General features: G+C 42.4%; 1 protein-coding gene across 2 annotated transcripts in view; it reads left to right on the top strand.

Annotated features, from left to right (window-relative positions):
* The window catches only part of LOC115158903 (splicing factor, proline- and glutamine-rich), a 65,745-nt gene extending 44,373 nt beyond the window's left edge, over positions 1 to 21,372 (top strand). The window contains exons 4-5 of one of the 2 annotated variants that reach the window (XM_029708328.1): positions 19,406 to 19,559; positions 20,696 to 21,372. In XM_029708328.1, coding sequence (XP_029564188.1) covers positions 19,406 to 19,559; positions 20,696 to 20,890 — 349 coding nt within the window. In that variant the 3' untranslated portion in view covers positions 20,891 to 21,372. Of the gene's footprint in view, positions 1 to 19,405; positions 19,560 to 20,695 lie in introns of those variants that run through there. The other variant, XR_003868775.1, reaches the window with a different exon arrangement.
* Positions 21,373 to 21,737: the final 365 nt, after the last annotated feature.

Here is a 21,737-nt window from a genome sequence, read left to right on the forward strand (position 1 = left end):
AGACAGGAAGTACTAGGTGTGTTCTGGAGGTGCTGTAGAGAGCACTGTGAAGACAGGAAGTACTAGGTGTGTTCTGGAGGTGCTGTAGAGAGCACTGTGAAGACAGGAAGTACTAGGTGTGTTCTGGAGGTGCTGTAGAGAGCACTGTGAAGACAGGAAGTACTAGGTGTGTTCTGGAGGTGCTGTAGAGAGCACTGTGAAGACAGGAAGTACTAGGTGTGTTCTGGAGGTGCTGTAGAGAGCTCTGTGAAGACAGGAAGTACTAGGTGTGCTCTGGAGGTGCTGTAGAGAGCTCTGTGAAGACAGGAAGTACTAGGTGTGCTCTGGAGGTGCTGTAGAGAGCTCTGTGAAGACAGGAAGTACTAGGTGTGTTCTGGAGGTGCTGTAGAGAGCTCTGTGAAGACAGGAAGTACTAGGTGTGTTCTGGAGGTGCTGTAGAGAGCACTGTGAAGACAGGAAGTACTAGGTGTGTTCTGGAGGTGCTGTAGAGAGCTCTGTGAAGACAGGAAGTACTAGGTGTGCTCTGGAGGTGCTGTAGAGAGCTCTGTGAAGACAGGAAGTACTAGGTGTGTTCTGGAGGTGCTGTAGAGAGCTCTGTGAAGACAGGAAGTACTAGGTGTGTTCTGGAGGTGCTGTAGAGAGCACTGTGAAGACAGGAAGTACTAGGTGTGTTCTGGAGGTGCTGTAGAGAGCTCTGTGAAGACAGGAAGTACTAGGTGTGCTCTGGAGGTGCTGTAGAGAGCTCTGTGAAGACAGGAAGTACTAGGTGTGCTCTGGAGGTGCTGTAGAGAGCTCTGTGAAGACAGGAAGTACTAGGTGTGTTCTGGAGGTGCTGTAGAGAGCTCTGTGAAGACAGGAAGTACTAGGTGTGTTCTGGAGGTGCTGTAGAGAGCACTGTGAAGACAGGAAGTACTAGGTGTGTTCTGGAGGTGCTGTAGAGAGCACTGTGAAGACAGGAAGTACTAGGTGTGTTCTGGAGGTGCTGTAGAGAGCTCTGTGAAGACAGGAAGTACTAGGTGTGTTCTGGAGGTGCTGTAGAGAGCACTGTGAAGACAGGAAGTACTAGGTGTGTTCTGGAGGTGCTGTAGAGAGCTCTGTGAAGACAGGAAGTACTAGGTGTGTTCTGGAGGTGCTGTAGAGAGCTCTGTGAAGACAGGAAGTACTAGGTGTGCTCTGGAGGTGCTGTAGAGAGCTCTGTGAAGACAGGAAGTACTAGGTGTGTTCTGGAGGTGCTGTAGAGAGCTCTGTGAAGACAGGAAGTACTAGGTGTGTTCTGGAGGTGCTGTAGAGAGCTCTGTGAAGACAGGAAGTACTAGGTGTGTTCTGGAGGTGCTGTAGAGAGCTCTGTGAAGACAGGAAGTACTAGGTGTGCTCTGGAGGTGCTGTAGAGAGCTCTGTGAAGACAGGAAGTACTAGGTGTGTTCTGGAGGTGCTGTAGAGAGCTCTGTGAAGACAGGAAGTACTAGGTGTGTTCTGGAGGTGCTGTAGAGAGCTCTGTGAAGACAGGAAGTACTAGGTGTGTTCTGGAGGTGCTGTAGAGAGCACTGTGAAGACAGGAAGTACTAGGTGTGTTCTGGAGGTGCTGTAGAGAGCACTGTGAAGACAGGAAGTACTAGGTGTGTTCTGGAGGTGCTGTAGAGAGCTCTGTGAAGACAGGAAGTACTAGGTGTGTTCTGGAGGTGCTGTAGAGAGCACTGTGAAGACAGGAAGTACTAGGTGTGTTCTGGAGGTGCTGTAGAGAGCACTGTGAAGACAGGAAGTACTAGGTGTGTTCTGGAGGTGCTGTAGAGAGCTCTGTGAAGACAGGAAGTACTAGGTGTGCTCTGGAGGTGCTGTAGAGAGCTCTGTGAAGACAGGAAGTACTAGGTGTGCTCTGGAGGTGCTGTAGAGAGCTCTGTGAAGACAGGAAGTACTAGGTGTGTTCTGGAGGTGCTGTAGAGAGCTCTGTGAAGACAGGAAGTACTAGGTGTGTTCTGGAGGTGCTGTAGAGAGCACTGTGAAGACAGGAAGTACTAGGTGTGTTCTGGAGGTGCTGTAGAGAGCACTGTGAAGACAGGAAGTACTAGGTGTGTTCTGGAGGTGCTGTAGAGAGCTCTGTGAAGACAGGAAGTACTAGGTGTGTTCTGGAGGTGCTGTAGAGAGCACTGTGAAGACAGGAAGTACTAGGTGTGTTCTGGAGGTGCTGTAGAGAGCTCTGTGAAGACAGGAAGTACTAGGTGTGTTCTGGAGGTGCTGTAGAGAGCTCTGTGAAGACAGGAAGTACTAGGTGTGTTCTGGAGGTGCTGTAGAGAGCTCTGTGAAGACAGGAAGTACTAGGTGTGTTCTGGAGGTGCTATAACCAAAAGGGAAGGATTGTGACCCAACGTCTCTATTCTTCTAACCACTGTCCTGTTCAGTATGCTACTGGGAAGGACTCAACAGGCTACCATTGATGCCCTGAGTGACAGAAGTAGAGAGAGAGGAGAGAGAAGAGAGAGATGAGAGAGGGAGAGGAGGGATAGGACAGAGAGGGAGAGAAGAGAAAGGGAGAGGAGAGAGGGAGGGAGGGAGAAGAGAGATGAGAGAGGGAGAGGAGGGATAGGACAGAGAGGGAGAGAAGAGAAAGGGAGAAGAGAGAGAGGGAGAGGCCGTTGAAGTGTATTTGGCAGGAAGTACTGTTGCATAAGGTGTGTTCCAGAGGTCTCACTTGGCTGACAACAGAACATTAGAACAAATAAAATCAGGACAAATGGTGACTCAGAAATATTAAAAGCATGACCAACATTCAGGATGGGGAATGACTCAACTCGTATAACTATTCTCTGTCAATGTAACACACAGAGAGGGAGCAGAGGACAGAGAGGGAGCAGAGGACAGAGAGGGAGCAGAGGACAGAGAGGGAGCAGAGGACAGAGAGGGAGCAGAGGACAGAGAGGGAGCAGAGGACAGAGAGGGAGCAGAGGACAGAGAGGAAGGAGAGGACAGAGAGGAAGGAGAGGACAGAGAGGAAGGAGAGGACAGAGAGGAAGGAGAGGACAGAGAGGAAGGAGAGGACAGAGAGGAAGGAGAGGACAGAGGGAGCAGAGGACAGAGAGGGAGGAAGGAGAGGACAGAGAGGGAGGAGAAGAGGACAGAGAGGGAGGAGAGGACAGAGAGGGAGGAGAGGACAGAGAGGAAGGAGCAGAGGACAGAGAGGAGGGAGCAGAGGAGGGAGCAGAGGACAGAGAGGAGGGAGCAGAGGACAGAGACGAAGGAGAGGACAGAGACGAAGGAGAGGACAGAGGAGGAGCAGAGGGTTGCAAGGAGGAGAGAGGGAGAAGAGGGTATAGATGGGAGAGAGGGAGCACAGGGGAGAGAGGGAGAAAATGAGAGAGAGGGAGCAGAGAGGAGAGATGGGAGAGAGGGAGCAGAGGGGTTAAATGGTAGAGCAGGAACAGAAGGGAGAAAGGGAGCAGATTCCTCTGAATGTTAATGGAATGAGAGAAGCTATACAGGCTTATTTAACTTCCAAAGTGTGTTTTGATAAATATGATTCTGTATGATAGGCATCGTGGGATTGCACTGTAGATAACCCATCAAAAGTTGTCAATACCAGGTTGTGTTCCAATTTTCACTGGTCAAATGTAATGCATTACTAATCATTCAATGAGGCAGATGTCAGAATGCACTAGTAGTGATGGGGGGGGTTGAAGTCAGGTGCAGGAGACCAAATGTGCGTAGTAGAACGTTTATTTTCCCGAGTCCAAAAAATACCATACCCAGGCAGGGAACAAGGAAAACAAACCAGACAAAAAGTCCACCTCAACAGAGTCGGGACACATCCCAGAATGAACGTCCTTCCACATAATGCACAAGGAAAAATAAAACCATCCAAACCCCCCTCCCCCCACACGACAGGAAACACCAAACAATTCCGCACAAAACCTCAACCTAGAAAGCTAGACTAAATACCCCCACTAACGAACTCAACTTAAAACAGGTGTAACACAAGACAGACAAAACCAAACGAAAATGAAAAAGGGATCGGTGGCAGCTAGTAGGCCGGCGACCACTGAGCGCCGCCCGACCTGGGAGAGGAGCCACCTTCAGTAGACGTTATGACAATAACAAAGCCCTTTGATGTTGCCTACCACTTTAATAACTTTTTTGTTGACAAGATTTTAAAAAACGTAGGCATGTCATGCAAACAACAACCGCTGAGCCTTCATATTCATGTGGGGAAAAAAATACCAAATCATGAAAAACAAGCGCTGTAGTTTTCTGTTCCACAAAGTGGGTGTGGAAAGAGATGTAAAAAAATGATTGTTATCTATAAATAAGGACAAGCCACCTGGTTCCTGACAACCTGGATGGTGAATTACTGAGGTTGGTAGCAGAATACATTGTGACTTCTGTTTACCACATCTTTAATCTAAGCCTAGAAGATGGAGTGTACCCTCAGGCCTGGAGTGTGCCCTCAGGCCTGGAGTGTGCCCTCAGGCCTGGAGTGTGCCCTCAGGCCTGGAGCGTGCCCTCAGGCCTGGAGCGTGCCCTCAGGCCTGGAGCGTGCCCTCAGGCCTGGAGCGTGCCCTCAGGCCTGGAGCGTATCCTCAGGCCTGGAGCGTGCCCTCAGGCCTGGAGCGTGCCCTCAGGCCTGGAGCGTGCCCTCAGGCCTGGAGCGTGCCCTCAGGCCTGGAGCGTGCCCTCAGGCCTGGAGCGTGCCCTCAGGCCTGGAGCGTGCCCTCAGGCCTGGAGCGTGCCCTCAGGCCTGGAGTGTATCCTCAGGCCTGGAGTGTGTCCTCAGGCCTGGAGTGTGCCCTCAGGCCTGGAGTGTGCCCTCAGGCCTGGAGTGTATCCTCAGGCCTGGAGTGTGCCCTCAGGCCTGGAGTGTGCCCTCAGGCCTGGAGTGTGCCCTCAGGCCTGGAGTGTGCCCTCAGGCCTGGAGTGTATCCTCAGGCCTGGAGTGTATCCTCAGGCCTGGAGTGTGCCCTCAGGCCTGGAGTGTGCCCTCAGGCCTGGAGTGTGCCCTCAGGCCTGGAGTGTGCCCTCAGGCCTGGAGTGTATCCTCAGGCCTGGAGTGTGCCCTCAGGCCTGGAGTGTGCCCTCAGGCCTGGAGTGTGCCCTCAGGCCTGGAGTGTATCCTCAGGCCTGGAGTGTGCCCTCAGGCCTGGAGTGTGCCCTCAGGCCTGGAGTGTGCCCTCAGGCCTGGAGTGTGCCCTCAGGCCTGGAGTGTATCCTCAGGCCTGGAGTGTGCCCTCAGGCCTGGAGTGTGCCCTCAGGCCTGGAGTGTGCCCTCAGGCCTGGAGTGTGCCCTCATGCCTGGGGGGGGGGGGGGGGGTGTGACAAAGGTAATTCTGCTGTCCAAAAATAGCAGAGCACCCCTTTTAATTGTTCAAACAGCAGACCAATTCAGCCTGTTACCGGTGCTTAACAAACTGTTGGGGAAAAAAAGAGTGTTCGACCAAATGTTTTTAATATTTTTATTTAACCTTTATTTAACTAGGCAAGTTAGAGAGACACCACAACACTACATAAGGAGAGACCTAAGACAACAACATAGCAAGGCAGCAACACAACATGACAACATAGCATGGTAGCAGCACAACATGGTACTAACACAACATGGTAGCAGCACAACATGGTAGAAACACAACATGACAACAACATGGGAGCAACACAACATGGTAGCAGCACAACATGGTAGAAGCACAACATGGTAGAAGCACAACATGGTAGAAGCACAACATGGTAGCAACACAATATAACAACAACATGGTAGCAACACAACATGGTAGCAGCACAACATGGTAGAAGAACAACATGGTAGAAGCACAACATGGTAGAAGCACAACATGGTAGAAGCACAACATGGTAGCAACACAACATGGTAGCAGCACAACATGGTAGAAGCACAATATAACAACAACATGGTAGCAACACAACATGGTAGCATAACAACATAGTAGAAGCACAACATGGTAGAGGGACAATATAACAACAACATGGTAGCAGCACAACATGGTAGAAACACAACATGGTAGCAGCACAACATGGTAGAAGCACAACATGGTGGCAGAACAACATGGTAGCATCACAACATGGTAGAAGCACAACATGGTAGCAGCACAACATGGTAGCAGCACAACACAGGGTACAAACATTATTGGGCAAAGACAACAGCACAAAGGGCAAGAAGGTAGAGACAACAATACATCATGCAAAGCAGCCACAACTGACAGTAAGAGTGTCCATGATTGAGTCTTTGAATACATGTTCTCATGCACGACGCAGCACAGAGTTCCTGGATACAGTCCTTAGCCGTGGTACATTGGCCATATATACCACAAACCCCCGAAGGGCCTTATTGTTATTATAAACTGGTTTCCAACATAATTTGAGCAGTAAAAATAAATGTTGCGGTCATAGCCATGGTATACGGTCTGATATACGATGGCTGTCAACCAATCAGCATTCAGGGCTCGAACCACCCAGTTTATACTATAGATTAGAGACAGGATGTGGTATACTGTTCTATAGATTAGAGACAGGATGTTACACGGTTACTGCTGCAGGGGCTGAGGTTCCTAAGGTCAGGTAGACCTACACTATATATATATATATATATATATATATACATATACATACACACACACACACACACACACACACACACAAAAGTATGTGGACACCCCTTCAAATGAGTGGTTTCGGCTATTTCAGCCACAACCATCGAGCACACAGCCATGCAATCTCCATAGACAAACATTGTCAGTAAAATGACCCGTACTGAAGAGCTCAGTGACTTTCAACGTGGCACCGTCACAGGATGCCACCTTTCAAACAAGTCAGTTCGTCAAACTTCTGCCCTGCTAAAGCTGCCCAGGTCAACTGTAAGTGTTGTTATTGTGAAGTGGAAACGTTTAGGAGCAACTACGGCTCAGCCGTGAAGTGGTAGGCCATACAAGCTCACAGAGCGTGACAGCCAAGTGCTGAAGCATGTAGCGTGTAAAAATTGTCTGTCCTGAGTTGTAACACTCACTACAGAGTTCCAAACTGCCTCTGGAAGCAACGTCAGCACAATAACTGTTCTGTCGGTAGCTTCATGAAATGGGTTTCCATGGCCGAGCAGCCGCACACAAGCCTAAGATCACCATGCACAATGCCAAGCGTCGGCTGGAGGGGTGTAAAGCTCACCGCCATTGGACTCTGGAGCAGTGGAAACGCGTTCTCTGGAGTAATGAATCACGCTTCACCATCTGGCAGTCTGACGGACGAATCTGGGTTTGGCGGATGCCAGAAGAAAACTACCTGCCCCAATGTATAGTGCCAACTGTAAAGTTTGGTGGTGGAGGAATAATGGTCTGGGGCTGTTTTTCATGGTTCGGGCTCCTTTAGTTCCAGTGAAGGGAAATCTTAACACTACAGCATACAATGACATAGACGATTCTGTACTTCCAACTTTGTGGCAACAGTTTGGGGAAGGCTCCTTCCTGTTTCAGCGTGACAATGCCCCCGTGCACAAAGCAAGGTCCATACAGAAATGGTTTGTTGAGATCTGTGTGGAAGAACTTGACTGGCCTCTTCAGAACCCTGACCTCAACCCCATCCAACACCTTTGGGATGAATTGGAACGCCGACTGCGAGCCAGTCTTAATCGCCCAACATTAGTGCCTGCAGTATGCAAATTGCAGTTGGTCTAAGGTGTCGGGTAAGGTAGAGGTGATATGATCCTTGACTAGTCTCTCAAAGCACTTCATGATGACAGAAGTGAGTGCTACGGGGCGATAGTCATTTAGTTCAGTTACCTTTGCTTTCTTGGGAACAGGAACAATGGTGGCCATCTTGAAGCATGTGGGGACAGCAGACTGGGATAGAGAGAGATTGAATATGTCTGTAAACACTCCAGCCAGCTGGTCTGCCATGCTCTGAGGACGTGGCTAGGGATGGCGTCTGGGCCGGTAGCCTTGCCAGGATTAACACTCTAAAATGTTTTACTCACGTCGGCCACGGAGAACGAGAACAATCCTCGGGAGCGGCCCGTGTCGGCCGCACCGTGTTATCCTCAAAGCGGGCGAAGAAAGTGTTTAGCTTGTCAGGGAGCAAGACGTCGGTTTCCTCGACGTTGCTAATTTCCCTTTTTAATCCGTGATTGTCTGGAGTCCCTGCCACATACGTCTCTTCAATCAGTGTGGATGAAGGGGAGGAGACAGGTAAAAAATATATATATATATTAAGCCTTGTGTATCAAGAATTGTCCACCACCCAAAAGACATCCAGCCATCTTGACACAACTGTGGGAAGCATTGGAAATCAACATTTCCTTATAGAGTCGATGTCCTGACGAATTGAGGTTGTTCTGAGGGCAAACGGGGATGAAACTCAATAATAGGAAGGTGTTCTTAATGTTTGGTATACTCAGTGTATAGTATATATTATATAAATAGTGTGTTAGTCAAAGGCTTATGAATGTACAGAACAACAGAAGTTAGGTGGAAATATGACCTTGGTACCCTAGACTTTCACATCCATACGGTCCAGGCAGGAAGACTGTCCATTCAGATGGTATCCTAATCTATCACACCATACTGTCCAGGCAGGAAGACTGTCCAGGCAGGAAGACTGTCCAGGCAGGAAGACTGTCCAGGCAGGAAGACTGTCCAGGCAGGAAGACTGTCCAGGCAGGAAGACTGTCCCAGATGGGTTTTTCAACATGATAATACTGTTCCGTAATAGACCTATGATGAGACCCAGCTTCCTGTGTATTTCTGAGAAGAGAGGGAAACGTATTTAGAATGCTGTTGTTGCACGGAAACATCACATTTTGGTTTGAATTACTGAAGGACAAGGTTACATACAGGTTACATACATACAGGTTACATACATACAGGTTACATACATACAGGTTACATACATACAGGTTACATACATACAGGTTACATACAGGTTATATACAGGTTACATACAGGTTATATACAGGTTACATACATACAGGTTACATACAGGTTACATACAGGTTACATACAGGATATATACAGGTTACATACATACAGGTTATATACAGGTTACATACATACAGGTTACATACATACAGGTTATATACATACAGGTTACATACATACAGGTTACATACAGGTTATATACATACAGGTTACATACAGGTTATATACATACAGGTTACATACAGGTTACATACATACAGGTTACATACAGGTTATATACATACAGGTTACATACAGGTTATATACATACAGGTTACATACAGGTTATATACATACAGGTTACATACAGGTTACATACATACAGGTTACATACAGGTTATATACATACAGGTTACATACAGGTTATATACATACAGGTTACATACATACAGGTTACATACAGGTTACACACAGGTTATATACAGGTTACATATATCTTTATTTTAACAGGGAAAACAGACTGAGACCTGGATCTCTTTTACGGCTGTGCCCTGTGTAAACATGTTGACATATACAGTTTTAGGCATACAGACAAGAACATTTCAAACATACAAAACAAAGACACAATTCAACAGAAACAATCACAGATAACATCATATTGATCCTCCATAACATTTGTGAAATGGGCAAGGGACACCAGAGTGTCTAACTTAAGTTGGATCTGCAGTTTGTTCCATAAATAAGGCGCAAAGGAACTAAAGGCAGTCCTACCCAACTCTGTGGAGACCGCAGGAGTCTCTAATGTAATCCACATCTGTGATCTGGTTTTAAAATTTGTATATCTAGTGGAAATGAATGATGATATATATGGAGGTAGTTTTAAAAGAAGCGCTTTATAAATAAACAAGAGAGCATGTTGCTCTCGCCTCACAGATAGAGAGGCCCAACCCACATGTTGATATAGGATACAGTGATGAGTTTTGTAACTATATTCAGGTTACATTCAGGTTACATACATACAGGTTACATACATTCAGGTTACATACAGGTTACACACAGGTTATATACAGGTTATATATATTCAGGTTACATTCAGGTTACATACATACAGGTTACATACATTCAGGTTACATACAGGTTACACACAGGTTATATACAGGTTACATTCAGGTTACATACAGGTTACACACAGGTTATATACAGGTTACATTCAGGTTACATACAGGTTACATACAGGTTACATTCAGGTTACATACATACAGTTTACATACATTCAGGTTACATACATTCAGGTTACATACATACAGGTTACATACATTCAGGTTACACACAGGTTATATACAGGTTACATATATTCAGGTTACATTCAGGTTACATACAGGTTACATTCAAGTTATATACAGGTTACATACAGGTTACATACAGGTTATATACAGGTTACATTCAGGTTACATTCAGGTTACATACAGGTTACATACAGGTTACATACAGGTTACATACAGGTTACATATATACAGGTTACATTCAGGTTACATACAGGTTACATACAGGTTAAATATATACAGGTTATATTCAGGTTACATACAGGTTACATATATACAGGTTACATTCAGGTTACATACAGGTTACATACAGGTTACATACAGGTTACATTCAGGTTACATTCAGGTTACATACAGGTTACATACAGGTTACATACATACAGGTTACATACATACAGGTTACATACATTCAGGTTACATACAGGTTACATACAGGTTACATATATACAGGTTACATATATACAGGTTACATATATACAGGTTACATATATACAGGTTACACACAGGTTATATACAGGTTACACACAGGTTATATACAGGTTACATTCAGGTTACATACAGGTTACATTCAGGTTACATACAGGTTACACACAGGGTATATACAGGTTACATTCAGGTTACATACAGGTTACACACAGGTTATATACAGGTTACATTCAGGTTACATACAGGTTACATACATACAGGTTACATACATTCAGGTTACATACAGGTTACATTCAGGTTACATACAGGTTACATTCAGGTTACATACAGGTTACATTCAGGTTACATACAGGTTACATTCAGGTTACATACAGGTTACATTCAGGTTACATACAGGTTACATTCAGGTTACATACATTCAGGTTACACACAGGTTATATACAGGTTACATTCAGGTTACATACAGGTTACATTCAGGTTACATTCAGGTTACATTCAGGTTACATTCAGGTTACATACAGGTTACATACAGGTTACATACATACAGGTTACATACATTCAGGTTACATACATTCAGGTTACATACATACAGGTTACATACATTCAGGTTACATACATACAGGTTACACACAGGTTATATACAGGTTACATATATTCAGGTTACATACATACAGGTTACATACATTCAGGTTACACACAGGTTATATACAGGTTACATATATTCAGGTTACATTCAGGTTACATACAGGTTACATTCAGGTTATATACAGGTTATATACAGGTTACATACAGGTTACATACAGGTTAAATTCAGGTTACATACATACAGGTTACATACAGGTTACATTCAGGTTATATACAGGTTACATACAGGTTACATACAGGTTACATACAGGTTATATTCAGGTTACATACAGGTTACATACAGGTTACATTCAGGTTACATACAGGTTACATACAGGTTACATATATACAGGTTACATACAGGTTACATTCAGGTTACATACAGGTTACATACAGGTTAAATATATACAGGTTACATTCAGGTTACATACAGGTTACATACAGGTTACATATATACAGGTTACATTCAGGTTACATTCAGGTTACATTCAGGTTACATTCAGGTTACATACAGGTTACATACAGGTTACATACAGGTTACATACAGGTTACATACATTCAGGTTATATACAGGTTACATACAGGTTACATACAGGTTACATATATACAGGTTACATATATACAGGTTTCATACAGGTTACATACAGGTTACATTCAGGTTACATACATTCAGGTTATATACAGGTTACATACAGGTTACATACAGGTTACATACAGGTTATATACAGGTTACATTCAGGTTACATTCAGGTTACATTCAGGTTACATACAGGTTACTTTCAGGTTACATTCAGGTTACATTCAGGTTACATTCAGGTTACATTCAGGTTACATACAGGTTACATTCAGGTTACATACAGGTTACATACATACAGGTTACATACAGGTTATATACAGGTTACATATATACAGGTTACATACATACAGGCTACATACATACAGGTTACATACATACAGGTTACATACATACAGGTTACATACATACAGGTTACATACATACAGGTTACATACATACAGGTTACATACATACAGGTTACATACATACAGGTTACATACATACAGGTTACATACAGGTTACATACAGGTTACATACAGGTTACATTCAGGTTACATACAGGTTACATACAGGTTACATACAGGTTACATACAGGTTACATACAGGTTACATTCAGGTTATATACAGGTTACATATATACAGGTTACATTCAGGTTACATACATACAGGTTATATACAGGTTACATACAGGTTACATTCAGGTTACATACAGGTTACATTCAGGTTACATACAGGTTATATACAGGTTACATACATACAGGTTACATACATACAGGTTACATACATACAGGTTACATACATACAGGTTACATACATACAGGTTACATACATACAGGTTACATACATACAGGTTACATACATACAGGTTATATACATACAGGTTACATACAGTTTACATACAGGTTACATACAGGTTACATACAGGTTACATACAGGATACATACAGGATATATACAGGTTACATACATACAGGTTATATACAGGTTACATACATACAGGTTACATACATACAGGTTACAGACAGGTTATTTACAGGTTACATTCAGGATATATACAGGTTATATACATACAGGTTATATACAGGTTATATACATACAGGTTATATACAGGTTATATACATACATGTTATATACAGGATATATACAGGTTATATACATACAGGTTATATACAGGTTATATATATACAGGTTATATACAGGTTATATACATACAGGTTATATACAGGTTACATACAGGTTACATACAGGTTATATACATACAGGTTATATACATACAGGTTATATACATTCAGGTTACATATATACAGGTTATATACATACAGGTTATATACATACAGGTTACATACATACAGGTTACATACATACAGGTTATATACATACAGGTTACATACATACAGGTTACATACAGGTTATATACATACAGGTTACATACAGGTTATATACATACAGGTTATATACATACAGGTTACATACATACAGGTTACATACAGGTTATATACAGGTTATATACATACAGGTTACATACATACAGGTTATATACATACAGGTTACATACATACAGGTTACATACAGGTTATATACATACAGGTTACACACAGGTTATATACAGGTTACATATATCTTTATTTTAACAGGGAAAACAGACTGAGACCTGGATCTCTTTTACGGCTGTGCCCTGTGTAAACATGTTGACATATACAGTTTTAGGCATACAGACAAGAACATTTCAAACATACAAAACAAAGACACAATTCAACAGAAACAATCACAGATAACATCATATTGATCCTCCATAACATTTGTAAAATGGGCAAGGGACACCAGAGTGTCTAACTTAAGTTGGATCTGCAGTTTGTTCCATAAATAAGGCGCAAAGGAACTAAAGGCAGTCCTACCCAACTCTGTGGAGACCGCAGGAGTCTCTAATGTAATCCACATCTGTGATCTGGTTTTAAAATTTGTATATCTAGTGGAAATGAATGATGATATATATATGGAGGTAGTTTTAAAAGAAGCGCTTTATAAATAAACGAGAGCATGTTGCTCTCGCCTCACAGATAGAGAGGCCCAACCCACATGTTGATATAGGATACAGTGATGAGTTTTGTAACTATATTCAGGTTACATTCAGGTTACATACATACAGGTTACATACATTCAGGTTACATACAGGTTACACACAGGTTATATACAGGTTATATATATTCAGGTTACATTCAGGTTACATACATACAGGTTACATACATTCAGGTTACATACAGGTTACACACAGGTTATATACAGGTTACATTCAGGTTACATACAGGTTACACACAGGTTATATACAGGTTACATTCAGGTTACATACATACAGGTTACATACATTCAGGTTACATACATACAGGTTACATACATTCAGGTTACATACATACAGGTTACATACATTCAGGTTACACACAGGTTATATACAGGTTACATATATTCAGGTTACATTCAGGTTACATACAGGTTACATTCAAGTTATATACAGGTTACATACAGGTTACATACAGGTTACATACAGGTTATATTCAGGTTACATACATTCAGGTTACATTCAGGTTACATACAGGTTACATACAGGTTACATTCAGGTTACATACAGGTTACATATATACAGGTTACATACAGGTTACATTCAAGTTACATTCAAGTTACATACAGGTTACATACAGGTTAAATATATACAGGTTACATTCAGGTTACATACAGGTTACATACAGGTTACATATATACAGGTTACATTCAGGTTACATACAGGTTACATACAGGTTAAATTCAGGTTACATTCAGGTTACATTCAGGTTACATACAGGTTACATACAGGTTACATACAGGTTACATACATACAGGTTACATACATTCAGGTTACATACAGGTTACATACAGGTTACATATATACAGGTTACATATATACAGGTTACACACAGGTTATATACAGGTTACATTCAGGTTACATACAGGTTACATTCAGGTTACATACAGGTTACACACAGGTTATATACAGGTTACATTCAGGTTACATACAGGTTACACACAGGTTATATACAGGTTACATTCAGGTTACATACAGGTTACATACAGGTTACATACATACAGGTTACATACATTCAGGTTACATACAGGTTACATTCAGGTTACATACAGGTTACATTCAGGTTACATTCAGGTTACATTCAGGTTACATACAGGTTACATTCAGGTTACATACATTCAGGTTACATACAGGTTACACACAGGTTATATACAGGTTACATTCAGGTTACATACAGGTTATATACAGGTTACATTCAGGTTACATACAGGTTACATACAGGTTACATTCAGGTTACATACATACAGGTTACATACATTCAGGTTACATACATACAGGTTACATACATTCAGGTTACATACATACAGGTTACATACAGGTTATATACAGGTTACATATATTCAGGTTACATACATACAGGTTACATACATTCAGGTTACACACAGGTTATATACAGGTTACATATATTCAGGTTACATTCAGGTTACATACAGGTTATATACAGGTTACATACAGGTTACATACAGGTTACATACAGGTTATATTCAGGTTACATACATACAGGTTACATACAGGTTACATTCAGGTTATATACAGGTTATATACAGGTTACATACAGGTTACATACAGGTTACGTACAGGTTATATTCAGGTTACATACATACAGGTTACATACAGGTTACATACAGGTTACATACAGGTTACATACAGGTTACATACAGGTTACATTCAGGTTACATACAGGTTACATATATACAGGTTACATACAGGTTACATTCAGGTTACATACAGGTTACATACAGGTTAAATATATATACAGGTTACATTCAGGTTACATTCAGGTTACATACAGGTTACATACAGGTTACATATATACAGGTTACATATATACAGGTTACATACAGGTTACATTCAGGTTACATACAGGTTACATACAGGTTACATACAGGTTACATTCAGGTTACATACATTCAGGTTATATACAGGTTACATACAGGTTACATACAGGTTACATATATACAGGTTACATATATACAGGTTTCATACAGGTTACATACAGGTTACATTCAGGTTACATACATTCAGGTTATATACAGGTTACATACAGGTTATATACAGGTTATATACAGGTTACATTCAGGTTACATACAGGTTATATACAGGTTACTTTCAGGTTACATTCAGGTTACATACAGGTTACATTCAGGTTACATACAGGTTACATACATACAGGTTACATACAGGTTATATACAGGTTACATATATACAGGCTACATACATACAGGCTACATACATACAGGCTACATACATACAGGTTACATACATACAGGTTACATACAGGTTACATACAGGTTACATACAGGTTACATACAGGTTACATACAGGTTACATACAGGTTACATTCAGGTTATATACAGGTTACATATATACAGGTTACATTCAGGTTACATACATACAGGTTACATACAGGTTACATACAGGTTACATTCAGGTTACATACAGGTTACATATATACAGGTTACATACATACAGGTTACATACATACAGGTTACATACATACAGGTTACATACACGTTACATATATACAGGTTACATACAGGTTACATACATACAGGTTACATACAGGTTATATACAGGTTACATACAGGTTACATATATACAGGTTACATATATACAGGCTACATATATACAGGTTACATACATTCAGGTTACATACAGGTTACATATATACAGGTTACATATATACAGGTTACATACATTCAGGTTACATACAGGTTACATACATACAGGTTACATTCAGGTTACATACAGGTTACATACAGGTTACATTCAGGTTACATACAGGTTACATACAGGTCACATACAGGTTACATACAGGTTACATATATACAGGTTACATATATACAGGTTACATACATTCAGGTTACATACAGGTTACATACATACAGGTTATATACAGGTTACATACAGGTTACATACAGGTTACATATATACAGGTTACATACATTCAGGTTACATACAGGTTACATACAGGTTACATACATACAGTTTACATACAGGTTATATACAGGTTACATACAGGTTACATATATACAGGTTACATACAGGTTACATATATACAGGTTACATACAGGTTACATACAGGTTATATATATACAGGTTACATACAGGTTATATATATATACAGGTTACATACAGGTTATATATATACAGGTTACATATATACAGGTTACATATATACAGGTTACATACAGGTTATATACAGGTTACATATATACAGGTTACATATATACAGGTTACATATATACAGGTTACATATATACAGGTTACATATATACAGGTTACATATATACAGGTTACATATATACAGGTTACATACAGGTTACATACAGGTTACATACAGGTTACATACAGGTTACATACATACAGGTTATATATATACAGGTTACATACAGGTTACATACATACAGGTTATATATATACAGGTTACATACAGGTTACATATATACAGGTTACATATATACAGGTTACATACAGGTTTTATTTTATTTTACTTTTTTTTATTTCACCTTTATTTAACCAGGTAGGCAAGTTGAGAACAAGTTCTCATTTACAATTGCGACCTGGCCAAGATAAAGCAAAGCAGTTCGACAACATACAACAACACAGAGTTACACATGGAGTAAACAACATACAGTCAATAATACAGTGGAAAAAAATATAAAAAAATAAGACTATATACAATGTGAGCAAATGATGTGAGATAAGGGAGGTAAGAGCAAAAAAAAATGCCATGGTGGCAAAGTAAATAAAGTATAGCAAGAAAAACAATGGAATGGTAGATTTGTAGTTTGAAGAAAGTTCAAAGTTCAAATATAAATAATATGGTGCAAAGGAGCAAAATAAATAAATACAGTAGGGGAAGAGGTAGTAGTTTGGGCTAAATTATAGATGGGCTATGTACAGGTGCAGTGATCTGTGAGCTGCTCTGACAGCTGGTGCTTAAAGCTAGTGAGGGAGATAAGTGTTTCCAATTTCAGAGATTTTTGTAGTTCGTTCCAGTCGTTGGCAGCAGAGAACTGGAAGGAGAGACGACCAAAGGAGGAGTTGGCTTTAGGGGTGACCAGAGAGATATACCTGCTGGAGCGCGTGCTACAGGTGGGTGCTGCTATGGTGACCAGTGAGCGGAGATAAGGGGGGACTTTACCTAGCAGGGTCTTGTAGATGACCTGGAGCCAATGTGTTTGGCGACGATTATGAAGCGAAGGCCAGCCAACGAGAGCGTACAGATCGCAGTGGTGGGTTGTATATGGGGCTTTGGTGACAAAACGGATGGCACTGTGATAGTTTGCATCCAGCTTGTTGAGTAGGGTATTGGAGGCTATTTTGTAAATGACATCGCCGAAGTCGAGGATTGGTAGGATGGTCAGTTTTACGAGGGTATGTTTGGCAGCATGAGTGAAGGATGCTTTGTTGCGAAATAGGAAGCCAATTCTAGATTTCACTTTGGATTGGAGATGATTGATGTGAGTCTGGAAGGAGAGTTTACAGTCTAACCAGACACCTAGGTATTTGTAGTTGTCCACAAATTCTAAGTTAGAACCGTCCAGAGAAGTTATGCTGGATGGGCGGGCAGGTGCAGGCAGCGATCGGTTGAAGAGTATGCATTTAGTTTTACTTGTGTTTAGGAGCAGTTGGAGGCCACGGAAGGAGAGTTGAATGGCATTGAAGCTCGTCTGGAGGGTTGTTAACACAGTGTCCAAAGAAGGGCCAGAAGTATACAGAATGGTGTCGTCTGCGTAGAGGTGGATCAGAGATTCACCAGCAGCAAGAGCGACATCATTTATGTATACAGAGAAAAGAGTTGGCCCAAGAATTGAACCCTGTGGTACCCCCATAGAGACTGCCAGAGATCCAGACAGTAGGCCCTCCGATTTGACACACTGAACTCTGTCAGAGAAGTAGTTGGTGAACCAGGCGACGCAATTGTTTGAGAAACCAGTTTACCAGGTTACATATATACAGGTTATATATAGGTTATATACAGGTTACATACAGGTTATATACAGGTTATATACAGGTTACATACAGGTTACATACATTCAGGTTATATACAGGTTACATACAGGTTATATACAGGTTACATTCAGGTTACATACAGGTTATATACAGGTTACATTCAGGTTATATTCAGGTTATATACAGATTATATACCATCCTACTGACTGTCGTTCTGTTTCTCTGTGTGTTTCAGGAGAGAAGGAGAGGGTGTGACTGTCGTTCTGTTTCTCTGTGTGTTTCAGGAGAGAAGGAGAGGGTGTGACTGGCATTCTGTTTCTCTGTGTGTTTCAGGAGAGAAGGAGAGGGTGTGACTGGCATTCTGTTTCTCTGTGTGTTTCAGGAGAGAAGGAGAGGGTGTGACTGTCTTTCTGTTTCTCTGTGTGTTTTCAGGAGAGAAGGAGAGGGTGTGACTGGCATTCTGTTTCTCTGTGTGTTTCAGGAGAGAAGGAGAGGGTGTGACTGGCATTCTGTTTCTCTGTGTGTTTCAGGAGAGAAGGAGAGGGTGTGCGTGTGTTCTGGGACCGGCTAAGGGAACCCTCATTCTCGTCTCGGTGGAACCCATTCGCTACAGACTACCCATTCAACACCTTTACCTATCACCCTGTCAGGAACATAGACCACAGGTTCACTGCTCTCTGTGAGGTGAGTTTTGTGAAGTGTACCATCCTACCATCTTACACCCTACCATCTTACCACCCTACCACCCTAATACTCTATACACTACCCTCCTACCACCCTACCATCTTACCATCCTACCACCCTAATACTCTACACCCTACCACCCTACCATCTTACCATCCTACCAGCAGACCGCACCACCCCCTGGAGAGACTGTACCAGGCGGTGTTACAGCCCGACAGGATGCTTTCAATTGTGCACCTCAATTTGTGAGGTTCTTAGTGGCCGAGCCGAATTTCTGTAGCATTTCAGATCGTCAGTGATCTTCCCTCCATCCCTTTCTCCCTCCCTTTCTCAAACGACAAGACACACGGCCATGTGCATTAGATCACTTGCTGTGTCTCGACGAACTGTGCAGATTCAACATGTAGAATAGTCGGGAAATGAGTAGAACATTGCAGCCGATGTTTTGTGGTCAGAGGCAATAGAAAGGCCAAACGCTGTTTTAACTGTTCCTCATTCTGGCATGTTTCCTCTTCCTCTCTCTCCCTCCTCTCTTCCTCTCTCTCCCTCCTCTCTTCCTCTCTCTCTCTCCTCTCTTCCTCTGTCTCTCCCTCCTCTCTTCCTCCGTCTCTCCCTCCTCTGTCTCTTCCTCCTCTCTCTCTCCCATTTCTCTTCCTCTCTCTCCCTCTTCTATCTCTCCCTCTATCTCTCCCTCCTCTCTCTCCCTCTCTCTCTTCCTCCCTCCTCTCTCCCTCCTCTCTTCCTCTATCTCTCCCTCCTATTTCTCCCTCCTCTCTCCCTCCTCTCTCTCCCTCCTCTCTTCCTCTCTTTCTCTCTCCCTCCCTCCTCTCTTCCTCTCTCTCTTATTCTCTCTTATTCTCTCTTCCTCTCTCTCTTCCTCGCTCTCTTCCTCGCTCTCTTCCTCGCTCTCTTCCTCTCTCTCCCTCCATCTCTCCCTCCATCTCTCCCTCCATCTCTCCCTTCTCTCTCCCTCTCTCTCTCTCCCCCTCCTCTCTTCCTCTCTTTTCTTCTCTCTCTCCCTCCTCTCTCTCCCTCCTCTCTCTCTCCTCTCTCTCCATCCTATCTTCCTCTCTCTCTCCCTCCTCTCTCTCAATCCTATCTTCCTGTATCTCTCCCTCCCTCCCTCCCTTTCTCAGATCCAGAGTTTCCGTGAGCAGCTGATGGAGGCAGCCCAGAAGGCCCACCTAAAGACACCCGTCCCTGGGAAGGCCAACGGAGTCCTGGTGCTGAACCAGCCCCTGCTCATCGAGGCCTACGTGGGTCTCATGTCCTATATCGGTAACAAGAACAAACTGGGGTACAGTCTGGCACGGGGAAACGTTGGGTTTTAAACCAGGATTTGGCTTTGTGCTTTTTAATGTACAATACTACTTCATTACTTAACCCTATTTTACAGTTGTGGCCGAGTTACAGATTTGAAATAATATTGTATATTTTTTGTATACAACGGGTTTTAAAAGCTCTAGTGAGACATTTTTAAATGTACATTTGTACTTGATTTGCTTCTGAACACTTTGTTTACATTTATTTTGTCCGATTTACAGATTTTAAATAGTATTGTCTATTTGTATTTAATAGTTCACAACATGGAAGGAAATGTTTTTACCCTCATTTCAAATGTGCTTTAGAGGTTATTTGTTGGTTGGTTTTCTTGGCTTGTTCAACTACAGTCAGTCTGAAATTGAAATGTATGTAGTTCTCTATCATTTGCATTACCTAAAGGCTAAGGGATAGTCTACTGTAATTTCATACACAAATTACCATGCCAAATTGTTCCTGCCATCACAGTCAATAAAGTTTTCGCATTACCATCCGTGACTGTACAGCTCTGATTTACCATCCTCTAACTGAATCACTTAATGTACTAACAGACATTTCACCAGGCTCCTGAGTGGCGCAGCGGTCTAAGGCACTGCATCTCAGTGCTAGAGGCATAACTACAGACCCTGGTTCAATTCCAGGCTATAGGGCGGCGCACAATTGGCCCAGCATCGACCGGGTTTGGATTTGGCCTAGGTAGGCCGTCATAGGCTGAATTTGTTCTCCAGTTAAATAAAGGTTAACCTCTCTTGGGTAAGGGGCAGTATTTTCACGTCCGGATGAAAAGCGTGCCCAAAGTAAACTGCCTGTTACTCAGGCCCAGAAGCTAGGATATGCATATAATTGGTCGATTTGGAT

This window comes from Salmo trutta, chromosome 22, assembly GCF_901001165.1.
Source record: "Salmo trutta chromosome 22, fSalTru1.1, whole genome shotgun sequence".
NCBI lineage: Eukaryota > Metazoa > Chordata > Actinopteri > Salmoniformes > Salmonidae > Salmo > Salmo trutta.